Raw genomic sequence first — 25,989 nt, forward strand, 5'->3', positions numbered from 1 at the left:
ATTTTTATTTTTAAAACAACAACAAGCTATCAGGTCTAGGATCTCCCATGCTCCTTGGATGGGTCCCCCCCCCTCCCGCACTGCTGATGTCCTGTGCTAGGATTATTCACTCTTCCCTCAGAAAAAAATAAAACAATGCACACTGCCAGGAAATAAAACTGTCTCTCTCTTTCTCATCCTCTACAGCCTATAAGCTTTTTCACCAAAGGTGTCTTCCAGTGTAACTTGGTGGAGCAGTTGGAATCTGGAAATAAGGATAATAAAGCCATAACTAAGCATTTTAGACCATTAAGAAATCACTTAAGACAGGCTACATTATATACACAAAAGCATACAGAGCCATCCCAAATTAACACCATGGTCAGTCAGTTTGCTAAGGGCTGTAGCCAATGTTAAGTCCTACTCGAGAGTTGGAATTAATGGGCATGATCACTGCTGGTCCACGACTTTCAGCAGGCCTGCTGAAGAGAAAACCCAAGGGGTTTTTGTAACATCCTCTGCAAAGACCAAGCTGTCAGCGAGGTGGACAACCTCTGGGTTGCACACCCAGGTCCTTCATCCTTTTCTTTATGAACATTATGAAGCAGCATTCTACTACTGCAGGACAAAACCACCACATTCTAGCAGAGGATCGTGGCTTCTTGGATCTCCAGCCCTTTCCCATCCCTTCTGGAGAATATTTCAGGGAATGAATCTGGGACCACCATATTATGATGTCTCCCATGAAGAAGGGTTCTAGACTAGCCTCCCCCTCAGACATGATAGCTTTCAGTCATGCAGCCTGGAATTGGTACAGTCCAGACTCCAGCTGACTACTTCAGTGAGCTGGGCCAAAGCTTGTATTGCCTGGTACCCACTGGGACTGGTAGGCCAGAAGGCAGAGAAGCCAACAGTAGGTGGTGCTAGAGCTAATAGCAGACTCATCCTAGCTTGGTCCCCATCTTCCTACATGGGCAAATCTGAGAGAGGAGGAAGGTGGCAGCTGAATGGGTTGTATGTAAGAAGGCAGACAGATGGGAGCTGACTGAGGTCAGTGTGGCAGACCCCCATCCATCGTATTGGACCAGCTTCCATTGCCCAAAGCACAGGCACCTACAAGCGAGCAGGGGAAGAAACTCAACTTTAAAAAAATATTTCTTGTGGGTGATGAATATTGAGTGAACAGACTGAACCCGCCCCCCACTAGATTTTAGTCTTGTGGTGTGTGCAAATCTAAGCCTCAATCATGGCACTTAGCAGATATTTCTAAATCTAACGTTGACTCCTAGGGAAAGGCCACAAAATCAAACTGCCTCTTTCAGACCTGGCGATCAAAGGCCAGGTTACAGCCAGTATAATCAACTAAATTGTGGCTGGGCGAGGGGGGGGGGGAGGGAGAGGGCAGCTTATTGCAGCTCGGAGTGGCATTAGCTTGGAGCAGTATTAGCTGCAGAGAGTCACTCTTGAGCTCTCTCCCCTCCAACTGGTTACATCCTCACAGTGGCGATCTGGCTCCCAGCAGCTCTGTCCAACAGTGTCTCTCCACACCCCCACCACCCCGCCTAGTGAACAGGGCTGGCAGCAGGCTGGGGAACAGACCTTACAAACTGATGGTAATATTTGTGCATTAAAAAAAAAAAAAAAAAAAAAAAAGATTGTGTGTAAATCTGCATTATGGTATCAGCAAAAAAAAACCAATGATAATAAAATAACTTGCATGGAGCGGAAGCTGGCTCATGAACAGCCTTTTAAGCAGCATGTATGTAGGCATGGAAAATAAAAAATATTTTTTTTAAGTGTGTGGCGGGGGAATGAGCGTTTTCCTTTCACCAGCAAGGCGGAGAGAGTGAGCACACACAAAAGCGGCCTATGGAGTTTCTTGGGTGTACTTAAACACACACAATGCAAATGAGATGTAAGGAGGCTGTTTGGCTCCAGATCTCTCCGTAAGCCACTCTCGCAGTGACCTGGCTGTGGATTAAGAGAGCAGCTCGCGTCCCAAGGCCACGCCGACCCGTTTGAGCGAACTCTCTTGTGCGGGCTTCTGTTTGAAGCAGTGTGTTTCTCTATCAGGAGCTCAACACAGGCACGGCGGGGGGGGGGGAACTATCATAAGGAAAGGTGGTCATGTCCTCAGCGAAAGAGGGCCTTTGTAGGGAAAGTGCTGGCTTTTCAAAAAGGAAACAAAACCCAGAAGTGTGTTGCAATCTTTAAAAAAAAACAAAAAACCAGACACCTGAATTGCTGTTAATGGTGGACATTGAGATACGGCTCATTTAAGGGGGCGGGGGAATGGCATTATTTGGAACAATCCTGGCAGCAAAAGCTAAACGGCCCAACAATGTCAGGAAAATTTGGAATTTAAGTCATCTTCTGAAGGACTGCATGCAATACTTATTATCTGAACCTTTCCTGTCCCCAGTCTACCCTGCCCCCCCCCAAATATCCGTAAGCATCCAATTGAATAAAGTTCTGAGTTGAAACCAGAGGTTGGGCATTCACCCTAAAAGGCAGCATCTTCTAGCGTCACATTTTGATACTTACAGTCCCACCATTCAGGACAACTGCCATCTCAGTGGGCTGGTAGACGTTGCTTCTAAAGGGGGCGCCGGGACGGCTACCCAGGCTGCCGTTGCGAAATCCTGCAGTCCGCAAAGCTGTGTGTGGTATATTTTGGGGTGTGCGCGGTGGGGAGAAAGAAAAGACAGGTAAAAGAAAGATTTTTTTTGCATTCTGAAAATATAAAAAAGAACTGTATCCTGCTTCCCTTACTGGCCCACCAGATGCCTCTGGGACGTCTGTGAGCAGGGTGACACCCTAATGGCCGCTGCGGGTGCAAGTGGTAGGCGCAACCGAGTGTTGCAGCACAAAGTGCTCCCCATTGAGGATTCCAGCCAACTCCATTCTATTTCAATCCTTGCCAGGTTTTCCACACATGCCACCTTCCAGCAACCAGTCAATGTTCTATGATCACTGACCATCCCCAGTCTTCATTGAGCCATTTCTGGGCTCCACACCCTTGCTTTATTTCCCCCAACTCTAAAGATTTTGTGTACCTCTGCAAACCTTTGGGATCTCTGCTCCCTCCCTGAAACCTGCTGATACCTTCTCTCTTTACTACTGTTTTGATTACCTAAGGACTCACATCCTAAACCTCGGAAATGAAGGGAATAATCCTACTACCTTTGAGTATTGAAACAGAGAGCATATCCTATCCTTGCCATATATTTAAAGCGCATCCAAAGTACATTTAAAGCACAAGATGTCCCCCAAAGAATAATGGGATCTGTAGTTTGCTTGGTGTACTGGGGTCTGTGAGGGGTAAACTACAGTTCCCATGATTCTTTGGGGAAAGATGTGTGCTTTAAAGATGCACTGAATGCACTTCAAATGTATAATGTGGATCTGCCCAAATATTTCATCACACGGAAGTACAAAGACTAGGAGGAAAACCTTATTTCTAAACTTCATAGATGGCAACAAGAGATGGGAAAATCTAGTGATTTCATTTTGTCTCGGTTTCTCATTTTTCCAGTCTTAAATTTAGTTATTCACATTTCTACATCAGTATGCTGTCCATCCGTCCCCAAAAAACAATTGTTTACTTTTCATTTCATGGGTTTTTTTTTAATATTGATTTATCCCTCTTATAAAGTACCAGTTCAGAAAGATACAAAACTGATAAAGTAACACCACAATGAAAAGCCAGTGAAGTTAACCCTACAAAAAAGCAAGAGTCAAAGCAATTCAAAACATTGTGAAAGTATCTACAGTTTCTTTCTTTTCTTTTCTTTTTTAAAGAAAAAATCCTAATAAAAATTCACCAGCATTTTATTGTGCATTTCTCCCAATCTACACCTTTTTTATATCTGGTCAAGATAAGTTCTTCCTAAGGTTTCACTGAAATCTACCCACTTACCGTAAATCTACTTAAGCCCATTAGATAGACTCTTGTCTTCTGACTAATAGTGATGGCTGGCGCCCATTGGGACTGGTAGGGTGGACTGCTGGAAGACCAACAGTAGGGGGAGCCAGAACCAATGGCAGGCAGGGCTAGAACCTACTTTTGTCCCATCCTCCTCCCTGCTGAACTCTACAAGGCAACACCAAGGAGGCACGCAGTTGAAGGATGGCTGGAGAGAGATTGAGGCTGGTGGAGCAGAGCTCCATTCACTCTAATAAACCAGCCTCCACTGCTTCTGGGACAGCAGAGAGCAAATATTTTCCCACTTTGCTGACAGAAGTGCATGACAATCCTGCTTGTTGACTCAGAAGGAAGCCCCACTGTGCTGTCATGCCTAGACGAATGTATATAGTATTACAGATGTTTTAGAAAAGTTGGAGCTCTCAATGTTGGTCATAGCAAAAAAGATGGGAGGGTCAGGCAATATTTGGTTTCTCATATCCCATTCCACTGGGAAGCTTCCAATATATTCTATATACGTAATTATTATATCGCCTTTGTGAAATAACATCTAGCAAGCTTGCTGCAATCTGGAAATTTTAATGCAGATGGTGGAAATATTGACTGACATGAAAGAATCACAAATATTCAGACTTAGGCAGATGTTGGGGAGGCTTTCGTTTCTATGTTAATCAGAGGCAAAAACAACAAAGGGGGCAGAGGACAGACACTTTCCAGACAGCAGGAGTGTTCATTTAAATCTACCCACTGATGGGTTCAGTGCAGGTGAACAGCGATTAATCTTCCATGGAATTCTGCCAGTGGGTGCCCATTTGTAATCTGATTGGCTACTCGATGGCAGTGACCTGTAATGTGGTTGGTTCCAGCAGTGTGACCAATTTTCAGTTGTTCCTGATGAGCTAGAATTTTGTGTTACTTCTGTATCAAAGGACAACTGGACAGCCAAAAGACATTAAAATACTGGACAGCCCAGGACTGCGTACTTCACTGCTAGGCACATCAGAAGGCGCTGCACAGCAAGCCCATGGTTCACACCTTCTGCATCTGGGCAAAAATTACACCCCAGAAGAAATCCCAGCAGCCTCTTACACTAGAAATGAAAATCCTCTTTTGCTGGACCATTTAGGTGCTATTGAATAAAGAGGATGGCTCTTATTTGAGACACCACAGACACCCTAAACTTCTGGTTTTTATTTGGTCACCACCCTATTTCATTTCTGCATGTGGCAACAACCTCTCCTCCTTCACTGCCCTCTTAAACCTGTTATGGATAGTCCCTGAGGTGTAACACAGTCATTTACGGAAGATCAATTTAATATTTGATGAAACGTTGCTTTTGCTTGTTTTTAGAGTTTGTTCAGATAGCTTCATCATATTAAGAGAATGTGGTATTAGTGTGCGAAAACAGTCCAGATCCAATGATCCCCGGGCATGCACCTCCAGATGGTGGAGATGCCAGGTGCCATCCTTGCACTCAGGCAACTTCACTTGGTCGCCAGTGGCCAATAGCCAGGTTCAAAATGCGCCTGACTAATTTTGAACGCTGGTCCTGAGGTCCAGATAGAGAGGCCTGGAAGGCCACACCTGACCCCAGGACCTGAGGTTCCACATCCCAGAGCATCACTGACTAGCAGTGGTTCTCCAGGGTTTCAGACACGGTACTTCTCAAACTGGAGAAGCCAGGGATCGAACCTGGGACCTTCCAAATGCAAAGCAAATGCTCTACCATTCAGCTATGGGCCTTCATTATACTGAGTCAGACCACTGGTCCATCTAGGTCTGTATTGTCGGCACTGAGGAATCTCTAGGTCCATCTCCAAGCCCTACGTGGAGCTGCCAGGTTGAGACTCAACCTGGCACCTTCTGTATACAATGCAGATGTTCTACCACTGAGCTGCAGCCCTTCCCAAAGTGCTATACGTATCTCTACAATCCAATATGTTAAGGAGGAGTGCTAAGTTCTCATTTGTTTGTACGTAGTAAGAATTCAAAGGCGATGAAATAAAAGTAAAGCCAAGGCTTTAGAAATCAACTTCCAAATGAACCAGAACTCAGCCATATGACAAAATCAGCAGTCTCTCGTGGGATCTGGGGTGCGGGAAAACCACCCCCAACAAGCCAGCATCTTCAAAAGCTTTCAAAACTCGCCTGTTATCTCACTACAAACATTTTGACATGGAACACTCCAAATTCAGAGTTGTGCTGAGGAAACAAAGATTTAAATTGGTGGTGGCTGGTTACTCGCATACTAAGCAGCTGAAGAATGCCCTTGCCTCAAACCACTGAGCTGCTGACAGACTGTGTAGACAATACTGAACTAGATGGATCCCAAGATAGGTTACCACATGAAAACACATTAAACACAGCTTAAAGCAACTTATAATGCCGTTTTTTATGTCACCAATCATTCCTAGGAAAAGAAAAGACACACTTTGTTTTTAGATAGTTGATGTGGCCTTCCAGGGGTTGTTGTACTACAACTCACATCATCCCTAAGTACTGGCCATGCTGTGTGCGACTAAGAGGAGTTGAAGTCCATTCTCACAGGGAGAAACTCAGGTTAGGCATCACAACCAAAACAATCACAAAAATAACAAGGCTCCAGTTACCTACCGTATTTTTCGCTCCATAGGGCGCACCGGACCATAGGGCATACCTAGTTTTTAGAGGCGGAAACCCAGATTTTTTTTTCTGGTTTTCCTCCTCTAAAAGCCCTGTTTTTTTGAGGATCAGCTAAAAGTTTAGCAACTTTTTTTTGCAAAGGGAAAAACCCTGTTTTTTTTAGGATCAGATAAAAGTTTTGCAGCTTTTTTATCTCTCTCCCGATCTCTTGCTGATCAGGGTCCTTTCAACACCCCCCTTTCTCTTTGTAAAATAAAAAGCATGATCCTCTTTTGGCCCCTGGGCAATTCAGCTCCAGGGACCACCATTTGCTCCATAAGATGCACAGATATTTCCCCTTACTTTTTAGGAGAAAAAAGTGCATCTTATGGAGCGAAAAATACGGTAATTCTAAGGGAAACCGAACCCAGGACGAGCACTGTAACCCTGAAATTTCTGGGGTGAGCAACAGGGATGATTGGAGAGAATGCTCTAGGAAGCTTCCAAGCTTCTCTGTTTGGACAAAACTGTTGCTCCGTTGCTCCTGCTACATCCTTCATGTCCGAGCAGATGGGATGGAGGGTATGCCTGGATTACTGCATGTGTGTCTCTCTCCTGCGCCTGATAGGATAATCTTTTCACAGCGGGAACAGGCTCCTGGTTGATTAGCCTCGTCCCTTTAAGCTGAATTACATGGCTGTCATCCTTGGCAATCTGGGTCGGTCACTGCAGGCCTGAGTGGCGCTCAGCTCTCAAAAAGACTGCTCTATTGCAGACTCCGTCCCCAACCCAAGTGTCGGAAAGGTGATACGAGGAGCGAGACACAGCTCAATGGTACAGCACAATGCTCTGCAAGCAAATGGCCCCATGTTTTATGACTATTACATCAGCATCCAAACTGAGTGCTGGGGGCTGCACAAGATGTACAGATCATTTCTATCCCTTGGACACAAGCCTGCCAACATTTCACAACTGTAAAGAAGGAGTCTCTTACAGTACTCCTCATAAGTGAGGATCACATCCACTTGTGAGCTTCTCAGAATCATCTGGGTGGCCCCTGCAGATGCTTTGTTTAAAACAATATGGCTGCTGGCCACTCCAGTGTTTATGGGAGAAAATTTGTAGCATGTTGTCCACACCAACAGATACACACCACTGGTTTTTTTGGGGAGATTGACGGTGCATTTTTTCCTTATACACACCATTGACAGGATGTGTTCAGACTGGAAACAGTGTTTGAAATTAGCCAGGGGCCAGGCAAATTTTGTACCTGGCTATCAGCCACTTGTAAGGGACCCAGGTGGTGCTGTGGGTTAAACCACAGAGTCTAGGGCTAGCTGATCAGAAGGTCGGCAGTTCGAATCCCTGCCACGGGGTGAGCTCCCGTTGCTCGGTCCCAGCTCCTGCCCACCTAGCAGTTCAAAAGCACGTCAAAAGTGCAAGTAGATAAATAGGGACCGCTCCGGCGGGAAGGTAAACGGCGTTTCCGTGCGCTGCTCTGGTTCACCAGAAGCGGCTTTGTCATGCTGGCCACATGACCCGGAAGCTGTCTGCGGACAAACGCCGGCTCCCTCGGCCTATAGAGCGAGATGAGCGCTGCAACCCCAGAGTCGGACACGACTGGACCTGATGGTCAGGGGTCCCTTTACCTTTACCTTATCAGCCACTTGTGACCAAGTGAAGATGCCCGGGTGCCAGGATGGCGCCTGACATCTCCATCATCTGGTGGTGCATGTGTGCGTGGGTGTCATTGGATCTGTCCTCACACACTAATACCACATCCTGTAGAAACAGGCCAATTATACATGTGGACTGTGTCCCTGGATCAAGCGACTTTTCTTCTTTAAGTTCCCCAAGTTCTTAACCTAGCTCAAGGGTGTCATCTGAACTAGCCAGGTGTTTAACTGATAATCAATCGCGGTCAGTGAAAAAAATAAGACCCTAGAGCTGTCTTGCCCAGAAATGGCAACTGGACATTTCATTTTGGCGACTGCAACCTTGGTTTATGGACCCATTTGCCCCCTAGCTTATTTATTAAGAGTTTCCAACACTGAGAAACGTTTTGTGGCTGCAGCCATATCACTTCCATTCTCTTGTTCATTCAACCAGCAAATGTTGGGAGTTTCAAGTTGGCAATACAGGGTATCAATAGCGCATTCACAGGATTCCTGAGGTTAGACGGCAGGAACTTCTTGAGCTCACTGTTTGGGTCCTAGCTATGGGTAACCTCTTGTCAAAAAAGCATGAGGGGGAAACGTAAGAAGAGCCTTCTGGATCAGGCCAATTACTCATCTGGTCCAGCATCCTTTTTACCCTGTTGCCCAGATGCGTCTGGGAAACCCACAAGCAGGACGTGAGGATGAGAGGAGTCGCCCTTCCTGCGGTTCGCAGCGACTGGTATTCAATAGCGTTACTGCCTTCAACCATGGAGTATAGTCATCATGGATAGTAGCCATTGATAGGCTTATCCTCCATGAATTTGTCCAATCCTCTTAGAAAAGGCACGAAACAGAAGCTGCTTAAAGCACACCCCCAAATGCCGGACAAAATGTGGGAAATCGCACAAGGCACCTTCCTCACAATGGACATATTGCAGAACATATTCCAGGTCTTTCACAAATGTCGCATTTTTCTGTGATAGAAGAAAAACTCGTTTGATGACTGCAGTATTCCAGAATGGTGATATAACGATGCAGTGCCGGGGGGGGGGGGGAATCCCAAGGAGTTATAGTGCTGCTAACAGTACTTCTAGAAGGGCCCCAGGATGCTGGACTAGGTGGACTCTTGGCTTGATCCAGAAAGGCCCTGCTTGTGTTCTTATTACAGCCTGAACAATGCCCATTACACAACCTTCAAAACTTCTCTTCCTGCTGTATGTACAGCAGGAATCCATTTATTCTGTAATAACCTGACCCGCACTATCTTCTCTGATGCAAGGGTGTGCTCGTAACCAATCACAAATGTTTCCTTTTCTTTGCCTACCATGTTAGAATATTGAAACCCGCACCAGAGCTGGTTGCTCTTGCCACCTTACAGCTCAGAAACAGCATTCGGAAACATTTAGCCTCTCAAAAGTCAGCAGCCCAGAGCACAAGGCAAGCTATCCTAGCTGTAGCATATAACTTGATCACAGAATTTGAGGAGGGGGGGCGGAAAGTGTTATACTATAAGGAAACATAAAAACCCACAAAATATGCTACGATGTGACTGCATTTGGAATATGTTGCACAATTCTGGTCACCTCACCTCAAAAGCCGTGTTCGAAATTGGCCAGGTGCCAGGCGCATTTTGAGTCTGGCTTTCAACCACTTGTGACAAAGTGAAGATACCTGGGTGCCAGGATGGCACCTGACATCTCCACCATCTGGGGATCATTGGATCTGGACTGTTTTCACACACTCCTACCCCATCCTGTATAATTCTGTCAGTTATATTTCACCTGTACAATCGGAAAGTGTTTCTGGAACCAAATTGCTTTTTCTGTACAGCCTGAGCAGGAGCAGTCCCCATTAAGACAAGGAGGTCAGAATAGGCCAATATATATGTGGACTGTCCCTGGATCAAGTGGCTTTTCTTCTCTGAGTTCTCAAAGCTCTTAACCTAGCTCAAGGTTGTCATCTGAACTAGTCAGATGTTTAATCAATCACAGTCAGTCCATCATTTGGAAAATAAAGACTTTAGAGCCATCTTGCCCCCAAATGGCAACTAGATAATCCATTTTGCCAATGGCAACCTTGGTTTACAGAGCCATTTGCCGCCTAGCTTATATAGAGTTTCCAACATTGCCTGTCATTCTGACACACCAAGACCAGCCACGCCAGTGGCAACCAGCAGAATTGTTTCACCCAACTAGATGCTGTCTCAGTGATCACTACATGTGAACTATACATATTATGCACCCACCACCTGTTTAACTACAAAAATATAAGTTCTAGTGGATCTGCAACATCCCTTAGATCTCCTCCCAAGGCAACTATGGAGGCATTTGGAGCATGTGGTCAAACAGGCCCTCTCACCACCTCAAAACTTGCCACCACAATTTCCTTTCTACAGAACGCGTTCCCGCCTGCCCAACACCGTATTTTTCGCTCCATAAGACGCACCTGAACATAAGACACACCTAGTTTTTAGAGGAGGAATGGGGAAAAGCCCTTTTTTGAGGATCAGCTGAAAGTGGTGCAGCTTCTTTTTCAAAGAGGAAAAGCCCCGTTTTTATGGGGTTCAACTCACAGTTCTGCAGCTTCTAGTCCTACAGCCATTTCTACAGTTTCCAGACAGATAATCTAATCAGCCAGTCACATGTCTCTGGGGAAACAAACAGCCTCCCTCTGCATTCAACAATGGAGGCCTGGGTAAGGGGGCGGGGCTGGAAAGGGAGCCTTATCTCTCCCCCGATCACTTGCTGAACAGCTGTTCAGCGGCTTCCTTTCAACACCCCCTTCTTTCTTTGTAAAAAAAAAAAAGAGAACAATCTGCTTTTGGCCCCTAGGCAATTCAGCTCCAGGGACCATGCATTTGCTCCATAAGACACACAGACATTTCCCCTTACTTTTTAGGAGGAAAAAAGTGTGTCTCATGGAGCGAAAAATACGGTACATCTTTATTATAATGCCCTAAATATGGGATGGGTAACCTGTAGCCATCCAAATGTTGCTGGACTCCAACTCTCCCTCAGTCCTAAACAGCACAGCTGATGGGCAGGGATGATGGGAATTGTAGTCCCTACAACAATTTCGAAGGCTGCGGGAGATACCATCCCTGCCCTGCAAAGAACCCATTGTGGTTTAAGCATCTTACCTGCATTATGCTCATCCATTGAAAAGGCTTTGTTTTCCATGTAGCTCCGCGGAAGCTGCAGGTCGTCCTCAAAAGCAGTCTCCCGCATCCGCGGTTGTGAAGTATCAAAATAATTAGGTGTGTTTTCCTGCTGGGATGGGAGGATGGAGCAGTGAACCTCCGGGATAGCGTGGAAGATCACGAAGACCCAACCACTAGACACCAGTGCTATTGCCAGAGTGGGGTCACTCCATTGGTCTCTTCTCCTCAGTTCATTATTACCATAGAGGTACATAGTCAGCCAAGCAACCCAAAGGAGGATTGAGAAAAAGCTGGTTAGAATGAGGCACACTCCGTTCTTCTTCCATTTCTTAAACTTCCCGCACACTGTGAAGAAAGAAAAGCCCAGGGCCAGCACCATCAGAAACATGACGTAGATGGAAGCCATCGCGAAATCCATCGGCTCGTAACGGCAGGCCTGTTTCCCGTCCCGCACGACCGTCAGTATCAGCCACTCCGCTGCGATAATGACTTGGACCAGCGCGAAGCAGACGGCGACGCCGGCCAGCTGCCACCCGGACGGGCTCTTGCCGTGCCGGACGAGCTTCCGTAGCCTCCAGGCTTGGACAAGCAAACACGAGAAGCAGAGCGCAAAGAGGACCCCCCAGGCGAAACGGCGGACCGAGCAGATGGTCTCATCCTCCTGAATGATGAAGGCGAAGGCCAACCCGAAGAGTCCCAGGGTCCCGAAGAGGAAGAGGAAGTGGACCCCCAGGGGGCTCTTCTTCTCTTTTTCCTTGATGAACGGCAACCTTGCCAGCAAGATCAGCATGAGGAGCAGCGTCGTCAAGACTCCAGCTCCGGCCACCGCCTCCACGACGATCCCCCAGATGGCATCCAGGTCACACAGGTAGACATACTGAGGGAAAAGGTCCAGGCCGCACCCTCTGGAGGTACTGGAATTCTCCGACGATCCGTAGCCCACCACAAAGAGGAGGAGGAGGAGGGCCACAGTTGGGAAGGGGGTCATTTTTCCTGCCTGAAACCAAAAAAGGCAAGGAGATACAAAGAAGAACGTTACGTTATGTTCCATTTCTAGGTGGGGCTTACATGATAGAATGCTTCCCTCATGCCAAATAATAATTCCTGAGCAGGCTAGAACTTTGACCTGCTTTGCTTGTTTTGTATAGATCACAGTATTGGCACTGGGTTTGAAATCGTTTTTTAAATAGATATCCAGTTGTTTTATGCATGATTTTTCTGAATGTTGAAATCGCTTTGAGAGGGTTCGCAGGAAGCAGTTCACAAATGAAACTAGAAACAATACATTATTGTTATTAATACTTTAATAATAATAATAATAATAATAATAATAATAATAATAATAATAATAATTTGTTATTAACTGTTCCATGGGCCTTCTGGCAGTTCCCTCAGGGTGAGAAGTGAAGTTACAGGCAGAGGGCCTTCTCGGTAGTGGTGCCTGTCCTGTGGAACACCCTCCTGTCAAATGTCAAGGAAATAAACAACTATCTGACTTTTAGAAGACAGATGAAGAAAGTCCTGTATAGGGAAGTTCTTAATCTTTGATGTTTTGCTCCATGTTTATATTATGTTGGAAGTCGCCCAGAGTGGCTGGGGCAACCCAGTTGGATAGGCACCGTATAAGCAATAAAATTACTACTACTACTACTAAGCAATGATAATGATTATTGTTGCTATTACTGAACCAAGCAGCTTTCAGAAAAGTGAGCAACCAATATGCGGCCAAAAGAACTAAAGTGTCCAGACTGAGGCACACAGCTGGGCCACCTGCTCTTTTGAGATAAACTACAATTCCCAGAATTCTTTGAGGGAAAGAATGTGCTTTGAAGGTATAATGTGGGTAGAGCTTCACTGTCGTCTGGGGTGGATGGGGAACTTGCCAGTGGTGGGTGATGCCAGAGATAGAACTGGGCAGCATAACACATGTAAATGTTAGTTTGTACAGTAGGCTAGTTTCTGCACGCATCTCTCTCTAGTCTCCATCCAGACAAGCAGATGGGCATTATGAGAGTTCAGTTCCAGCCACACACAAAAACACCCAAGGAGGGTGTGAAGCGAGGCTGGTCAGGGGCATGGCATGGGGGGGGGGAAATCCCAAGAGCTGGGGGGGGGGCGGTGTTTGGGTGCTGCATTTGGTCCCTGAAGCCTAAAGTCTCACTTCCCCCCCCCCCACAAGACAGGCCTCTGCGTTCTTCTCACTCTCTTTAATGTTCTCAGCCTAATCTTTACCCAGCAAGCCGTACCAATGACCCAAGCAGGTATATTTAACTTTCAAATAAAGGAGAAAATTTCTACAGTACTCAGCGCATCCAACAATGCATTGATTCATGGAAAGCCGTGCGGAGAAGCAATTCCAATCGGCACGGATGTTTGAAAGAGATGTGACAAACAGCCTTTTAGAGCAAACGTCAGATGATCAGGAATTGCATTTTTTTTTTCACTGCCTGGGTGTGCAATTATTCTGCGCTAGTTGTTTTGCTTCAGTGTTGCCCAAACAAGTAATGAGAGAGGGTTTCAAGGCAGCTCACTCTTTCCAAGAGGTTCCTCCTTCTCCTTCATTTTTTCTGGATATTTTATTCATGTCATGTACCCTCCATGTGATTGAGCTATTCTAGGACAAGTCTGTTTCCCGAGAGATCACACCGCATGGATAACCACTCAGAGTCAGCCTCAAGTTGTATTTCATTTCCTCTTTCCACTGAGATAGGGCTGGGCAGGGTAGAAAAATCCCCTTTATGCCATAAAGGAGACAACTGGCAGGCCAACCTGGTGTGAAACTGCCCCCCCATTGAAAAGGTCGGGTAGTAGCAGCTGACAGGAAACACCTCCTCTGCCCAAGACTCTGTACAGCTTTGCCCCATGAGAATAGACTAGACTGGGCTGGTTCAGAGGCAATTTCAGCTCGAGGGTTGCATCCTATTGTGTGTAACTTTCTGAGGGCTGCACACCCAAAGGCAGGAGGAGGCAGAGTAACAGAAGTGATTTTGTGCAATTGGCTACATTTGGGCCAAGCAGAAGCCAAAAATTTGTGCATTTGCCAGTGTGGTGTAGTGGTTAAGAGCGGTAGACACATAATCTGGTGAACCGGGTTCGTGGCTCCGCTCCTCCACATGCAGCTGCTGGGTGACCTACGGCTAGTCACACTTCTCAGCCCCACTCACCTCACAGAGTGTTTGTTGTGGGGGAGGAAGGGAAAGGAGAATGTTAGCCACTTTGAGACTCCTTTGGGTAGTGATAAAAGCGGGATACCAAATCCAAACTCTTCTTCTTCTTCTTCTCCTCCTCCTCCATTTCCCATGCCAGGCAATCAAATGGCATCTTGGGGCTACCTTTGAAGGTGACTTGGAAACTACAACTAATCCAGAATGCAACAGCTAGACTGGGAGCGGCTGCCGGGACCATATAACACAGAAGAAGAAGAAGAAGAAGAAGAAGAAGAAGAAGAAGAAGAGTTTGGATTTGATATCCCGCTTTTCACTACCCGAAGGAGTCTCAAAGCGGCTAACATTCTCCTTTCCCTTCCTCCCCCACAACAAACACTCTGTGAGGTGAGTGGGGCTGAGAGACTTCAAAGAAGTTTAAGTTGGCCCTCCTAAAAGACCTACATTGGCTCCCAGTAGGTTTCCAAGCACAATTCTAAGTGTTTGTGCTGACTTTTAAAGCCCTAAATGGCCTTGGCCCAGTATACCTGAAGGAGCGTCTCCACCCCCATCGTTCAGCCTGGACACTGAGGTCCAGCTCCGAGGGCCTTCTGGGGGTTCCCTCGCTGCGAGAAGTGAAGCTACAGGGAACCAAGCACATGACCTTATCAGTGGTGGCGCCGACGGAACGCCCTCCCATCAGATGTCAAGGAGATGAGTTTTAGACACAAGTTTTAGAAGACATCTGAAAGCAGCCCTGTATCAGGAAGTTTTTTAATGTCTGATGTTTTATGATGGCATGGAGGACTGCATTAGGTACCCAGCCAGGATGCTGGACTAGATGGGCCAACAGAATGTGGCCCCTGGAAAGTTTAAGTTGGCCCTCCAGCTGAAATAAGTTCCCAAGCCCTGGGTGACACTCTTCTGTGTTTCAGGTGCCAGGTCAGGTTGCTCAAATCTTCCAGATTGACTGGGGCAAATTCAGTTCTTTTCTATAGTTCCTCGTAGCACCATCAATATACTAGCCACCCAGGGACTCAAAGGCCTGGAATCACCACTGCAGAGCTACTGCAAAAACCTAGCTCTGCCTCTTGAAGCAGATTTCTCTTCCCTGCTGCAGCTCCAGAAGCAAAAGCAGACCCAGCCACGTGCCACAGAGTTGCTGCCGAGTCGGATTTCTGCCCAATCTTTCCCCGCCAGATCCAAGGAATAAGCTGCATTGACTGATAACGGAACAAATGACAGCTGAGCGGCGATCAGGCGGCCGAAGATACGTGGTTGCAGAGCAATAATTAATAATGGCAATGTGCTTTGCATGCAGAACTGCCATGATGGGTTTCCTCTTAGTCTGCACAATGCTGCACAAGAGAGAGAGAAAGCTCTACACTTCGGCTGTTAAGAGGAATTATGACCCTCTTCAAAGACATGGAGAGGTGGAGTAAAAAATATATATGTATTTTTAGAAGACAGAAGGGCTTGATCTGAATCCTAGTTGGATAGATGGTTCTGCGGCCAAGGATAGGTAACCATTGAAGGCTTTCTCTTTATTTTCAGCTACTGCATATTCAAATCTATCTCTGCAATCATAAGGACTAGCATGTCACATCTGATCCACAAAGCAAATGGGGGGGGGGAGGAGCTTAACAAAAACCAAGGGTCTGTCTGCATCAAATTCCACCCCTGCCCTGCAGCTTTGGTACCTTCTAGCAACCTACCTGTCAGCTGAACAATATTCCCCGATTGTCCTGGACTCCAAAAAAATGGAGGAGCACTCTGGCAAGCACCAAAGATAGGAGGGTGTGCTGCAGTCCAATTGGTGGTTCATAAGTGTTGGAAGTTTGGTAAATATATTGCAGGGGTGTGCAGAGAGAAATAGTCTGGTAAGACCGCTTGTCAGAAGAACCAACACAACTTAAAAGTTTACTACGTATGGAGAACAAAGCCATTCTAAGTTTGACAATATGACCAAGATGCAGCCAAGAAGTTAAGACTAGCACATGCTGCTACTGGCTGAGCTTGGAGAAGAAGCAGGAGGAAGGCAAAGCCTGAAAGGAAGTGATCTACTTTATCAACAAGCAGTTACTAAGAGAGAGGAGGAAGAACAGGTTGCCCTTCTGTCTTACCCTACCCCACTGGTTCAGGTAACCTATTGCAAGGGTTGTTGCTTTACTCCCAACAATAACAAGACACGATACTTGGTCCCCATCAGGGATGGAGAAACTTGCAGGCCTCCAGATGTTGCTGGACTACAACTCGTCCTGCCTTTGGCCATGCTGGCTGAGGCTGATAGGAATTGGAAGTCCAAAAGCACCCAGAAGGCACCGGGTTCCCTTATTCCTGCTCTGGGTCGTAGTGCCTTGCTTTATCAGATTAGACTATCAGGTCAGACTATTGGTCCACCTAGCCCAGTAGAATCAACTCTCCAGGGTCTTGAGCACAGGTCTTTCCTATCACTGGCTACCTGGTCCTTTTTAAACTGGAGATGCTGAGGATTGAAACTGGGACCTTCTGCATGAACAGTCATGTGTCCTGCCAACATCTCCATCATTGCATAGGAGCACAGATGTAGAGCAATGCTTTTATTTCAGCCAAACCTCATCATGGAAACCTGCTTTGAAAGCCAGGGCTCATTTCACAGTGCCTCTGACCATGTAGCTCTCACCAGCAAGCAAGCAATCTTTTGCCTTTGATATTAGGAAATGGATTCCTGAGTCAGAGGTCATGAGGTCCAGTCTGCTTAGCTTTGCAAATGTGCTAGCGGTCTGATTGCTCTTTGATTTCAGGCTTTGCTGCATTTACAACAGGAGTGGGAAGACCTCAGGCCGGGGGGGGGGGCTCAAGAGTGGACCCCTGGCCCTTTAAAAGCCTGTGGCTGTATTTGGAATTGTTTTAAAGACATTTCATTGGCCACCCCTGTCTACTTCAGGGAAGAAAATAGATTTAATAAAGAATGGTTTACAAAAAAAAAACCCATCACTGAGGGGATTACTAGATTTTGTAGGAAGGTAAACTCTGCATTGGATCTCTTCCATTAACCCAAGAACGTAAGGATGTATTTGAAGCCGCATCCTTCCCTGACTTTGTGGATTTTATTTATTTGTTTTCAAAAGAAGCATCCCTCCAGGCTTCATCAGGAAAATAAATCACTGCAGACACAGATGGGCATGGCAAGGGCACCCTACGCCACCACCCGGATTTTCATGGGTCCGGCCCTTCATCGCTGCTTGACAAGACTGGCAGTGTAATAAGTGCATGGGCTCAACACAGAGGAAATCCTGTTATCCTCCGGATAAACAAGTGTAAATAAGAGAGCTTGTGCGGAGAAGTCACGGCTTGTTTTTTAAGGGTGGGGAGGAGGCAATCGCCACCCATTTACTAAGCAATCATAAACAGATCCAGCTGCGATGGGGTCCTCGCCTGCCAAAAAGCTCTGCTCTCTCCCAGCCCAACTTCCCACCTCCAGTTCAAGGTCTGCAAATGGAATATGCCAGACCCACCATTCACTTCAGCATCGGACCCTGGGGGCTCCTATGCACCCCTTACACACACACACACACACACACACACACACACACACACAGCTCCAAGGCTAAACAGAGCCCAGAGGGAGGGAAGAGGCTGGAAGAAGGATATCTCCTCCTGTATACATAACACAGATTTAAAACACATGCCTCCCAAGTAATTCTGGGAACTGTAGTTCACCTCTCACAGAGAGATACAACTCTCAGCACCCTAAGCAAACTGCAGCTCCTGGAATTCTGGGGCAGGGGGAGGGACTTTGAATGTATGAGGTCGTAGTCAACTTCTGCTCAAAATCAATGGCTGTGGCTAACATGGGCCCATTCATTTCGGCGGGTCTACTCTTGAGCAGAAAGCTGGTTGAGACAACCCACGGTATGTAAACAATGTGAGATTTATCTTAAGCAGCCCTCTCTGTAAGTGGCTGCTCGGATCAGTGCCGAAACTGGGATAGGCAAATGAGCAATGATCTCACTCTCCCCACCACCGCACATAAAACAGTGTGTGTTGCATCAACATCCGCCCCCCCCCCGCCCCACTGTTAATCCCCTCTGGGTGACACCTACCCCCCTCCAACTCCCTTCATCCCATCATCTCAGTCTCATCTGCCATCTTTCTCCAGCGGCTGGCATGCAGACACCCCCAGCAGATCTCCCCCCATCATCCAACCTCCTATCAATCACCCCTAATGCTGGATGCAGCCCCCTGCCCCTGCCCCTCCCCCCTCTCTTCCCTGAGTGCCCTATATCCAGCCTAATCCCCCACCCAGAGTCTCAGCTCCAGACTGCCCGTCTGCTATGGAGCTAATTCTCTATCTCTCTCTAGAGAAGCAGCCGTGGCACTGTGGTCCTAATAATGAAGCTTTGCATTTAAGCCCCCCACCGCTGCAAAGATCAATAGCATGTCAGTTCCATCTGGGCTAAGGGGGTGGGATCAGAGCTGTCAATCTGCCGCAGCTGTGGACCAAGTGAGCTTTGCTGAGTTCTTTGCATATAAACACACTGCATCAAGAGCGGGCACGTGCAGCGTGTCAAACCAGGACCAGGGGGACACCAGGGTTCCAGAGCCTGGATAGCTCAGTTGAATAGAGCATGGTGCTGATAACGCAAAGGTTGCAGGTTCGATCCCCATATGGGACAGCTGCATATTCCAGTGTTGGAGGGAGTTGGACTACATCAGGGTTTCCCAAACCCAGGTCTCCAGCTGTTTTCGGAATAAAGTTCCAATCATCCCTGACCATAGCTGTCAACTTTCCCTTTTTGTGGGAAATTCCCTTATTCCAGCGCCGTTTCCCATTGCAAAAAAGGGAAAGTTGACAGCTGTGGCTGTTTCCCAATGCAAAAAAGGGGGGGGAAGGTCTGTCCCTGACCAAGCTAGGGATGATGGGAATTGTAGTCCAACAACAGCTGAAGACCCAGTTTTGGGAAACCCAGGACTAGATGATCCTCAGAGTCTCTTCCAGCTCTAAAATTCTATGTAATCCTCACCTGGCCCTGAAGCCAGTTGCTGTCTCTCAGTCTAGTCTACTTCACAGGGTTGTTGTGAGGATAAAATTGGGGTGAAGGGAACTATGTACATCAACTCGTGCTCCTTGGAAGAAGGCAGGGTATAAATGCAAGCCAATAACTGTGCAGCAACAACCGGACAAGCATGACTTGTCAAAAGCAGCCGCCCCAGTTCTCCAGGCCCCTCGCTCTTCACACCCATTCTTCAGCTCAGCACGAGATTTTGATTATCTTGGAATATGAGTAATCCTCCTGGGGCAAAGAAAGAGTTCTGCACAACCATAAAGCTTGCACGTTGGCACAGGGGATATAAACGAGTCCAAAAGGTGCATCTCAAATGCTCTTCGAGACCTGGATGTCAGAGCATATTGATTGAAGATCCAGACCCAACCTTTCTGCATTCCCTTCTGGGGGCCACACATCTGTGGTGGGCAGGATCAGAGGCTAAAGTTGGTGGGGAGCAACACAATTTACCTTTGCACAGCAGCCCATTTCAAACTCGCCCTCCTCTGTCCTCCATCCAAGCAGTCAGGAAGCATGATCAAACTGCAAAGGACTCATTGCAGAGGGTTGGACTAGATGACCCCTGGGGTCATTTCCGATGCTACAATTCTATGATTCTACATTCCAGGGAGGGAAAGCATGGCCTGGGGGTGTGTGTGTGGCCTGAGCAGAGCTTCAAGGGCCAGGTAGAGAGGTCTGGAGGGCTACATCTGGCTTCTGGGCTGGAGGTTCCTCACCTCTGTTTAGGACCCTGGTCCATGCGGAGCAGAGGGGGGAGTATTGCCAGCTCACAGGCATAGGCAAACTCCAGCCCTCCAGATGTTTGGGACTACAATTCCCATCATCCCTAGCTATCAGGACCAGTGGCCAGGGGTGATGGGAATTGTAGTCCCAAACATCTGGAGGGCCGGAGTCTGCCTTTTAAGCTTGCATTCAGATCAGCTGCACCAGCCAGGGGTTGCCTTATTTCCCAGCTAGCAAAGAGCAAGAACATGCTAGCCACTAATGCACCCCCCAAAAAACTGTGTGAAGTGGGGGGGGGGGAGAGTTGATTGACACTCTTTCATCTTGACCCCTTCCTTGTGTCTAAGGGATGAGAAATAAAGGAAAGGAAAATCCACCTGCAAGTTCCTGGCTACCAGCCCTGATTCTATGTCCTACCTCCACCGGCCAACACAATCTGCCTCCGAATGCAATTTGCTTGGAATAGCAAGCAGGGAGAGTTGTGCTCAGCTCTTGCTTGGGGGCTTTCTATGGAAATCTGGGTGGCCAATGTGAGAACAGGATGCTGGGCGAGATGCAGCAGCACCCTTCGAGGTTTCCTTAACGACCTGCCCAATCAAAACCCATATTTTGGCTCCCTCTCCATCCCATGCCCATGACTTCGGTTCTTCAGCAAGATACAGGCTGCAGTCCTAAACTCACTCTCCTTGGAGTACTTCGGAGCAGGCAAGCATAGGACTATGCTGATGTCGTATAATAGCGAGTACAAAGCAAGAGAGGTAGTGCAGCATAGTGGTTAGAGAGAAACTTAAGACCTGGGCTCAAAGCCAGCTAACACATACACACAGCTTAGTCCCACTAATCTCACAAAGGCACCCACGTGCTGGTGGAGGGAGGGCACACATACCCCCTCCCAGGTCTCCTCCACCCCAGCCTCAAGAGGAGCAGAACAAAAAAGCCCAACTGATACTTTCCCTCTTTCTATTTGACCTTTAATTCCAGTGTTGCAGTTTTAGGCTCTAGAAAATTTCCCACCCTTTCCATGGCAAGATGCAATACTTCAAAAAACAAACAAACCCCAAGCATGGAAGGGGGGGGGGTGTGCTTCCTGCTTGTTCTGCAGTGTGGGGCATCAGGCCTCTACCCTCAAGTCCAGCCCCAAATGCAGCACCTGATTAGTTCTTGTTTGCTTATGGATGCAAAGAATATTCTCTATCCTCCACTAAAGCACTAACAGAAAGTAAGGAGGCATGGAGAACAAACCTAGCTGCCTCCTCCCCCTCCTAGAAAGGGAGGTCAATGCACCACATTTTGCAGAGAGAGTTTTCTGCCTCTCTGGCTGGGCTAGGCATCCCCTCCACCCACAGCTTATTGGGGAAAGGTTCAGCTCAGCGGCACAGCATCTGTTTTACAGGCAGAAAGTCCAGGGGCATCTCCAGATAGGGCTGGGGAGAGAGAGAGAGAGATCCCATGTCTGAAATCCTGGCAAGTAACTGTGCTAGATGGTCTGGCAAAAGGTAGCTTTCTTAAGCACCTTGAACTCAACCCTGTTCCTCTCCCAAGACTTCTTTCCCCATTTGGCTCCCCTTAGGAGTAAGGTTTAACAATTCTCCCATATCAAACAAACAAACAAACAAACAGCACAATCTCCCCCTTCCAAACAAGCTAGCCAAAGTTCTCTCTTGAGCTCAGCAAATGTGAGCATATATATATATATATACACATACTACTCTCTTATGCTCTGAGTAATAACCTCAAGAATGACTCCCAACTCTCCAGTAAGTTCTGAACTCCCCTAAACAACAGCTCCAAAGAATCTCCCTTACTTACTCCCCCGTTTTGTTTAGCCAAAACAATGCAATGCGGTAACGCATAACAACCTCGTAAAATATTTTGAGGGGTTTGGGATGTGCATTTGCAACTTTAAATAGACACACACACACACATTGCACCAGACTGTAACAGAAAGGCGTGCAATCCTACCACCCGCAGTTTACTTGGAAGTTACGTTTCTCTATACTCCCTGGAACTGAAGTCCCAATAAATTGCCTGCAGACGGCCGGGTCTTTTATGGCACCGCCCCTCCCCCCGCGTATCTCTAGCGTCTCGGTTGTGGTCTACACACGATACCATGGGGGGCGGGGGCGGGTACCCACATCACTTCCATGATCTCCAAAACTCCACAAGGTTATGCAAGTCTTCTTCATCCAGTTTTAAAAAATATATAACTAAAAAATATATGTTAGGGGGCGGGGGGGGAGAAAACCCACCATTCCCCATACGCACGTGTACGCCACCTTTTTAATTCTCCGGAGATGTTCCCGCGTTACATCCAACGAGCGCACAGATCCGTGCCCGCAAACGTTGGAGCTGGACCTTCCTATTTCATGCGGAAGGTTGCGGGAGTGTACAGTCCGCGTCCACTGTCGAGGAGCCGGGCAAGCGCACGCCAGTACCGGTGCAGAGACAGCTGTGCCCGCTGTAAACGTGTGAACTGCCCGTGCACCGGCCCCACCTTTCCCCTTCCCCCCCCACACACTTTTCCTCCGAGGGCTGGCTTCAAGAGCAACTTGCAAAGCGCCCCTGCACGTGTCCGGAGGAGAGATTCCCCTTCTCTCCCGCCTCCCCCCCCCCCGCGTTTTCTATCACGTCGCCTCTTCTCACGACACGCAGGGTCCCGTGTCATCCAGTTCAACCACCTCCCCACCGCGGTGCATCTCTCACCCTTGGCCGGCCGGCCGGCTGCCTCCTTCCTTCCTTCCTTTCTTCGGAGTAGCCGGATGGCGAGGCGCAGGAGCCGAGGCGCACAAGCCGAGCGCAGGGTCACATTCGCAGCTCGGGCGCGGGGAGCGGAGCGCTCAGAAGACCCGTCCGCGCCGCCGCCGCCTCCCCGCCGCCAGCAGCTGCAGCAACATGCACGGCCAGCCCCCCGGCCCGGCTCATGGGGAAGAGAGAAGGAGGAGCAGCGAAGGCGCCAGGGGGGCGCCCTCCGGGCTGCCGCCGCGCGCAGGACACCCTCGGTATCCCCTACCACGCGCCCTTGCCACCGCGCCTCGCTCGCCGCCTGCTCCGCGTCTGAGCTGCCTGCGCCCCGCCGGGCGCGCCGTCCAAGCTTCCCCGCCCCGGCCAAGCGCCGCCTCCGACGCCGCCTCCTCTCGCCTTGCTCCTGTGAAGCCTCTCGCGGCCCACAGCGCCCCCCGAGCCGCGCGCGGGTGGGAAACGGAACGGGCACCGCGCCAGATTCATGGAACGGCTACTCCGGAGCAGGAGGGTTGGACGGGGAGGGGCCTTGGCTGGTTGGCTGGTTTGTATTTCCCGCCGGAAAGATGCGCCTTCAGAGCCGCGTGCCATCCGAAGGAAGGCCTGTTGTTGGACTTAATGGTCCTCACTCCCAGGTAAGTATAGTTAGGAACTGCAGCCCTCTGTCCCAACCACCCCCCGCCGACTTTTATGTGATGCGCCTTTGCCTTTTACATTGGGAACTCTCCACTCATTGAGATGATTCCCATGGGGACGAGACTTTCCTTTAACTGACTTTTCCGATAGGATCTACGGTTGCCACCTTTGTTCTGGCAAAATACAGGACGGGGGGGGGGGGTGGAGCCGTTGGGGGGCATTCCCCCGCCCATCTGAAGTGACTTCAGACAGAGCAATCCATTATAATCTATTGCAGCCTAACAGGATGGCCCCTCTGGAATTTGTCACACGTGCACATGTGCACACACATACACGTGAATTTGTAAATCTTTCTGTGCTTGGCTACCCTGACCCGTGACTTTTCACGCATCCTTTCAAACACATGCATTTGGAGATGATCCCTAACTTGGCAAAGAGAGAGAAAGAGAGAGAGAAGACCTGGAATACGGGACAAAACTGTATCAATACAGGGCACAGCATTTTTCAGCAGCAACAGGGCAGGTGGCCTTTGAGGCCCTCTCAACTCTGTTGTTGCAATGAAAACAGTAGCAACAAAAAAGGTAAAAGAGAAGTCATGGCATGTAGCTCTGGAGTCATTATATACTAAAGAGATGAATCAATAAAGAATTATAAAAGTTTTGATGGAGATGAAAATGAGAAACCAGTGTAATCATTCAATCCTTGTTGTTGTTCAGTCGTTCAGTCGTGTCCGACTCTTCGTGACCCCATGGACATTCAATCCTAGTAAATAGCAAAGTGATGGTGGTGATCAATAAATGCAAAACAAATGATCGTTGGGATGGCTTTTCATCATGTGAATCTGGGTTCTTTACACCAGTTTGTTGTATTTGGAAACCTTGATCTGTTACTATTGTGCCTTAGCAAACCTTGAAAGTTGCTACCATGTTTTAAAATCATTATTATAGACAAAGGCTGTAGGAAAACGTTATTTGAAAGCAACAGAACCCAAAGTAGAACTGTTGAAAAGAGAAGAAAACTGTAGCAACACCAAAACTCAAATTGGTTACATCCTGGAGGATGGAAGTGTGTTTGTGTGTGCCTGACTTAACTTTCATGTACAGTACTGTACGTATATGCCAAACATGATCCTTTGGAGGTGGCAGGTTGAGAAAAGACTCAGGTGGCCGTCTCAGGTTCTGGACAGGTGCGTATGGCGGTCCTTAGGTAGAACAGTTTTCAGAGTCAATCTATCTATCTAAACATATTACAAAGAAGAGTTTCAAATCCAAATATGGAGATTGCTCTGAATCTCCTGACTTCCCCCCATCCCTTTCATGGGTCCTGATATTAATATTTACAACTGCATATCAATATTTATCCAAACCTTTATCCTTCTAAATTATCCATACTTTCCGTTACTTTACAAGTGTGGTTAAAATCCTGCTAATGTTTTAACCTGCTTGCAGTGGTCTCGTAAGTAAATTATAAACTTTTCCCAATCTTTTTTTAAAGTTCTTGTCTTCTTGATTCCTGAGCTTCCCAGTTAATTTTGCCATTTTGGCATAGTTCGTCAACTTGATTTGCCTTTCTTCTCTGGTCGAGGTTGTCTCTTTCTTCCATCTCTGGGCTAGTAGTATCCGTGCGGTTGTTGTCGCACAGTCTTTTCTGGTCCTTTGGGATCTCGGTACTTATAATTCCTAATAAGAAAGCTTCTGGTTTTTTAACTGAAGTTATTTTAAACATTTTTTTAAATTTCATTATATATCCTTTCCCCCTTTAAAAAAATTATTTACACATCCACCACATATGATAAAAGGTACCCAGTTTTCAGAGTCTTGATCAGGGGTCAGCAAACGTTTTCAGCAGGGGGCTGGTCCACTGTCCCTCAAACCTTGTGGGGGGCCGGACTATATATTTAAAAGGGGGGGGGGGGAAATGAACAAATTCCTATGCCCCACAAATAACCCAGATATGCGTTTTAAATAAAAGGACACATTCTACTCATGTAAAAACACGCTGATTCCTGGACCATTCGCAGGCTGGATTTAGAAGGCGATTGGGCTGGATCTGGCCACTGGGCCTTAGTTTGCCTACCCATCACTGGCGTAGAAGGGCGGGGCGTAGGGGACGGGGTGCCCCGGGTAGCAGGATCCCGATAGGGTTCCATCTCGGCGCGCCCCGCCCCAGAACGCACGCCCCACCCCTGCGGGCGGAACGCCCCGCCCCCAGAATGCACGCCCCACCCCCAGAATGCACACACACCCTGCGGGCAGCACGCCACGCCCCCAGAACACACGGCACGCCCCCGCCCCCAGAACGCATGCCAGCCCCGCCCCCACCTGCTTCCTGCCCCTGGTGCTGGAGCATGAAGTTCTGCCACTGCTACCCATGGTCT

At 47.9% G+C, this 25,989-nt stretch overlaps 1 protein-coding gene across 2 annotated transcripts; it reads right to left on the minus strand.

Moving 5' to 3' along the window:
• GPRC5B (G protein-coupled receptor class C group 5 member B) lies at nt 1–23,293 on the minus strand. Of its 2 annotated transcripts, none has more exons than XM_033167246.1 (4): nt 22,941–23,293; nt 11,303–12,320; nt 2,524–2,636; nt 1–244 (listed from the first exon to the last, which is right to left on the minus strand). In XM_033167246.1, the coding sequence occupies exons 2-4, from the start codon at nt 12,309–12,311 to the stop codon at nt 200–202; spliced, it is 1,167 nt and encodes a 388-aa protein (XP_033023137.1). In that variant the 5' UTR covers nt 12,312–12,320; nt 22,941–23,293; the 3' UTR covers nt 1–199. The 2 variants fall into 2 exon arrangements, with proteins under 2 accessions (XP_033023137.1, XP_033023136.1); XM_033167245.1 differs by having other exon boundaries at nt 22,916–22,947.
• Between the last annotated feature and the right edge of the window lie 2,696 nt (nt 23,294–25,989).

This window comes from Lacerta agilis, chromosome 13 (genome assembly GCF_009819535.1).
Source record: "Lacerta agilis isolate rLacAgi1 chromosome 13, rLacAgi1.pri, whole genome shotgun sequence".
Classification (NCBI taxonomy): domain Eukaryota; kingdom Metazoa; phylum Chordata; class Lepidosauria; order Squamata; family Lacertidae; genus Lacerta; species Lacerta agilis.

Excerpts from the sequence above, each read along its gene's own strand:
- GPRC5B (XM_033167245.1), bottom strand. Across the intron at positions 2,637-11,302 it reads AATGGATGAGCATAATGCAG|CTTTGCGGACTGCAGGATTT; the intron begins GTAAGATGCTTA and ends TACCACACACAG. Across the intron at positions 245-2,523 it reads TTGTCCTGAATGGTGGGACT|ATTCCAACTGCTCCACCAAG; the intron begins GTAAGTATCAAA and ends CCTTATTTCCAG.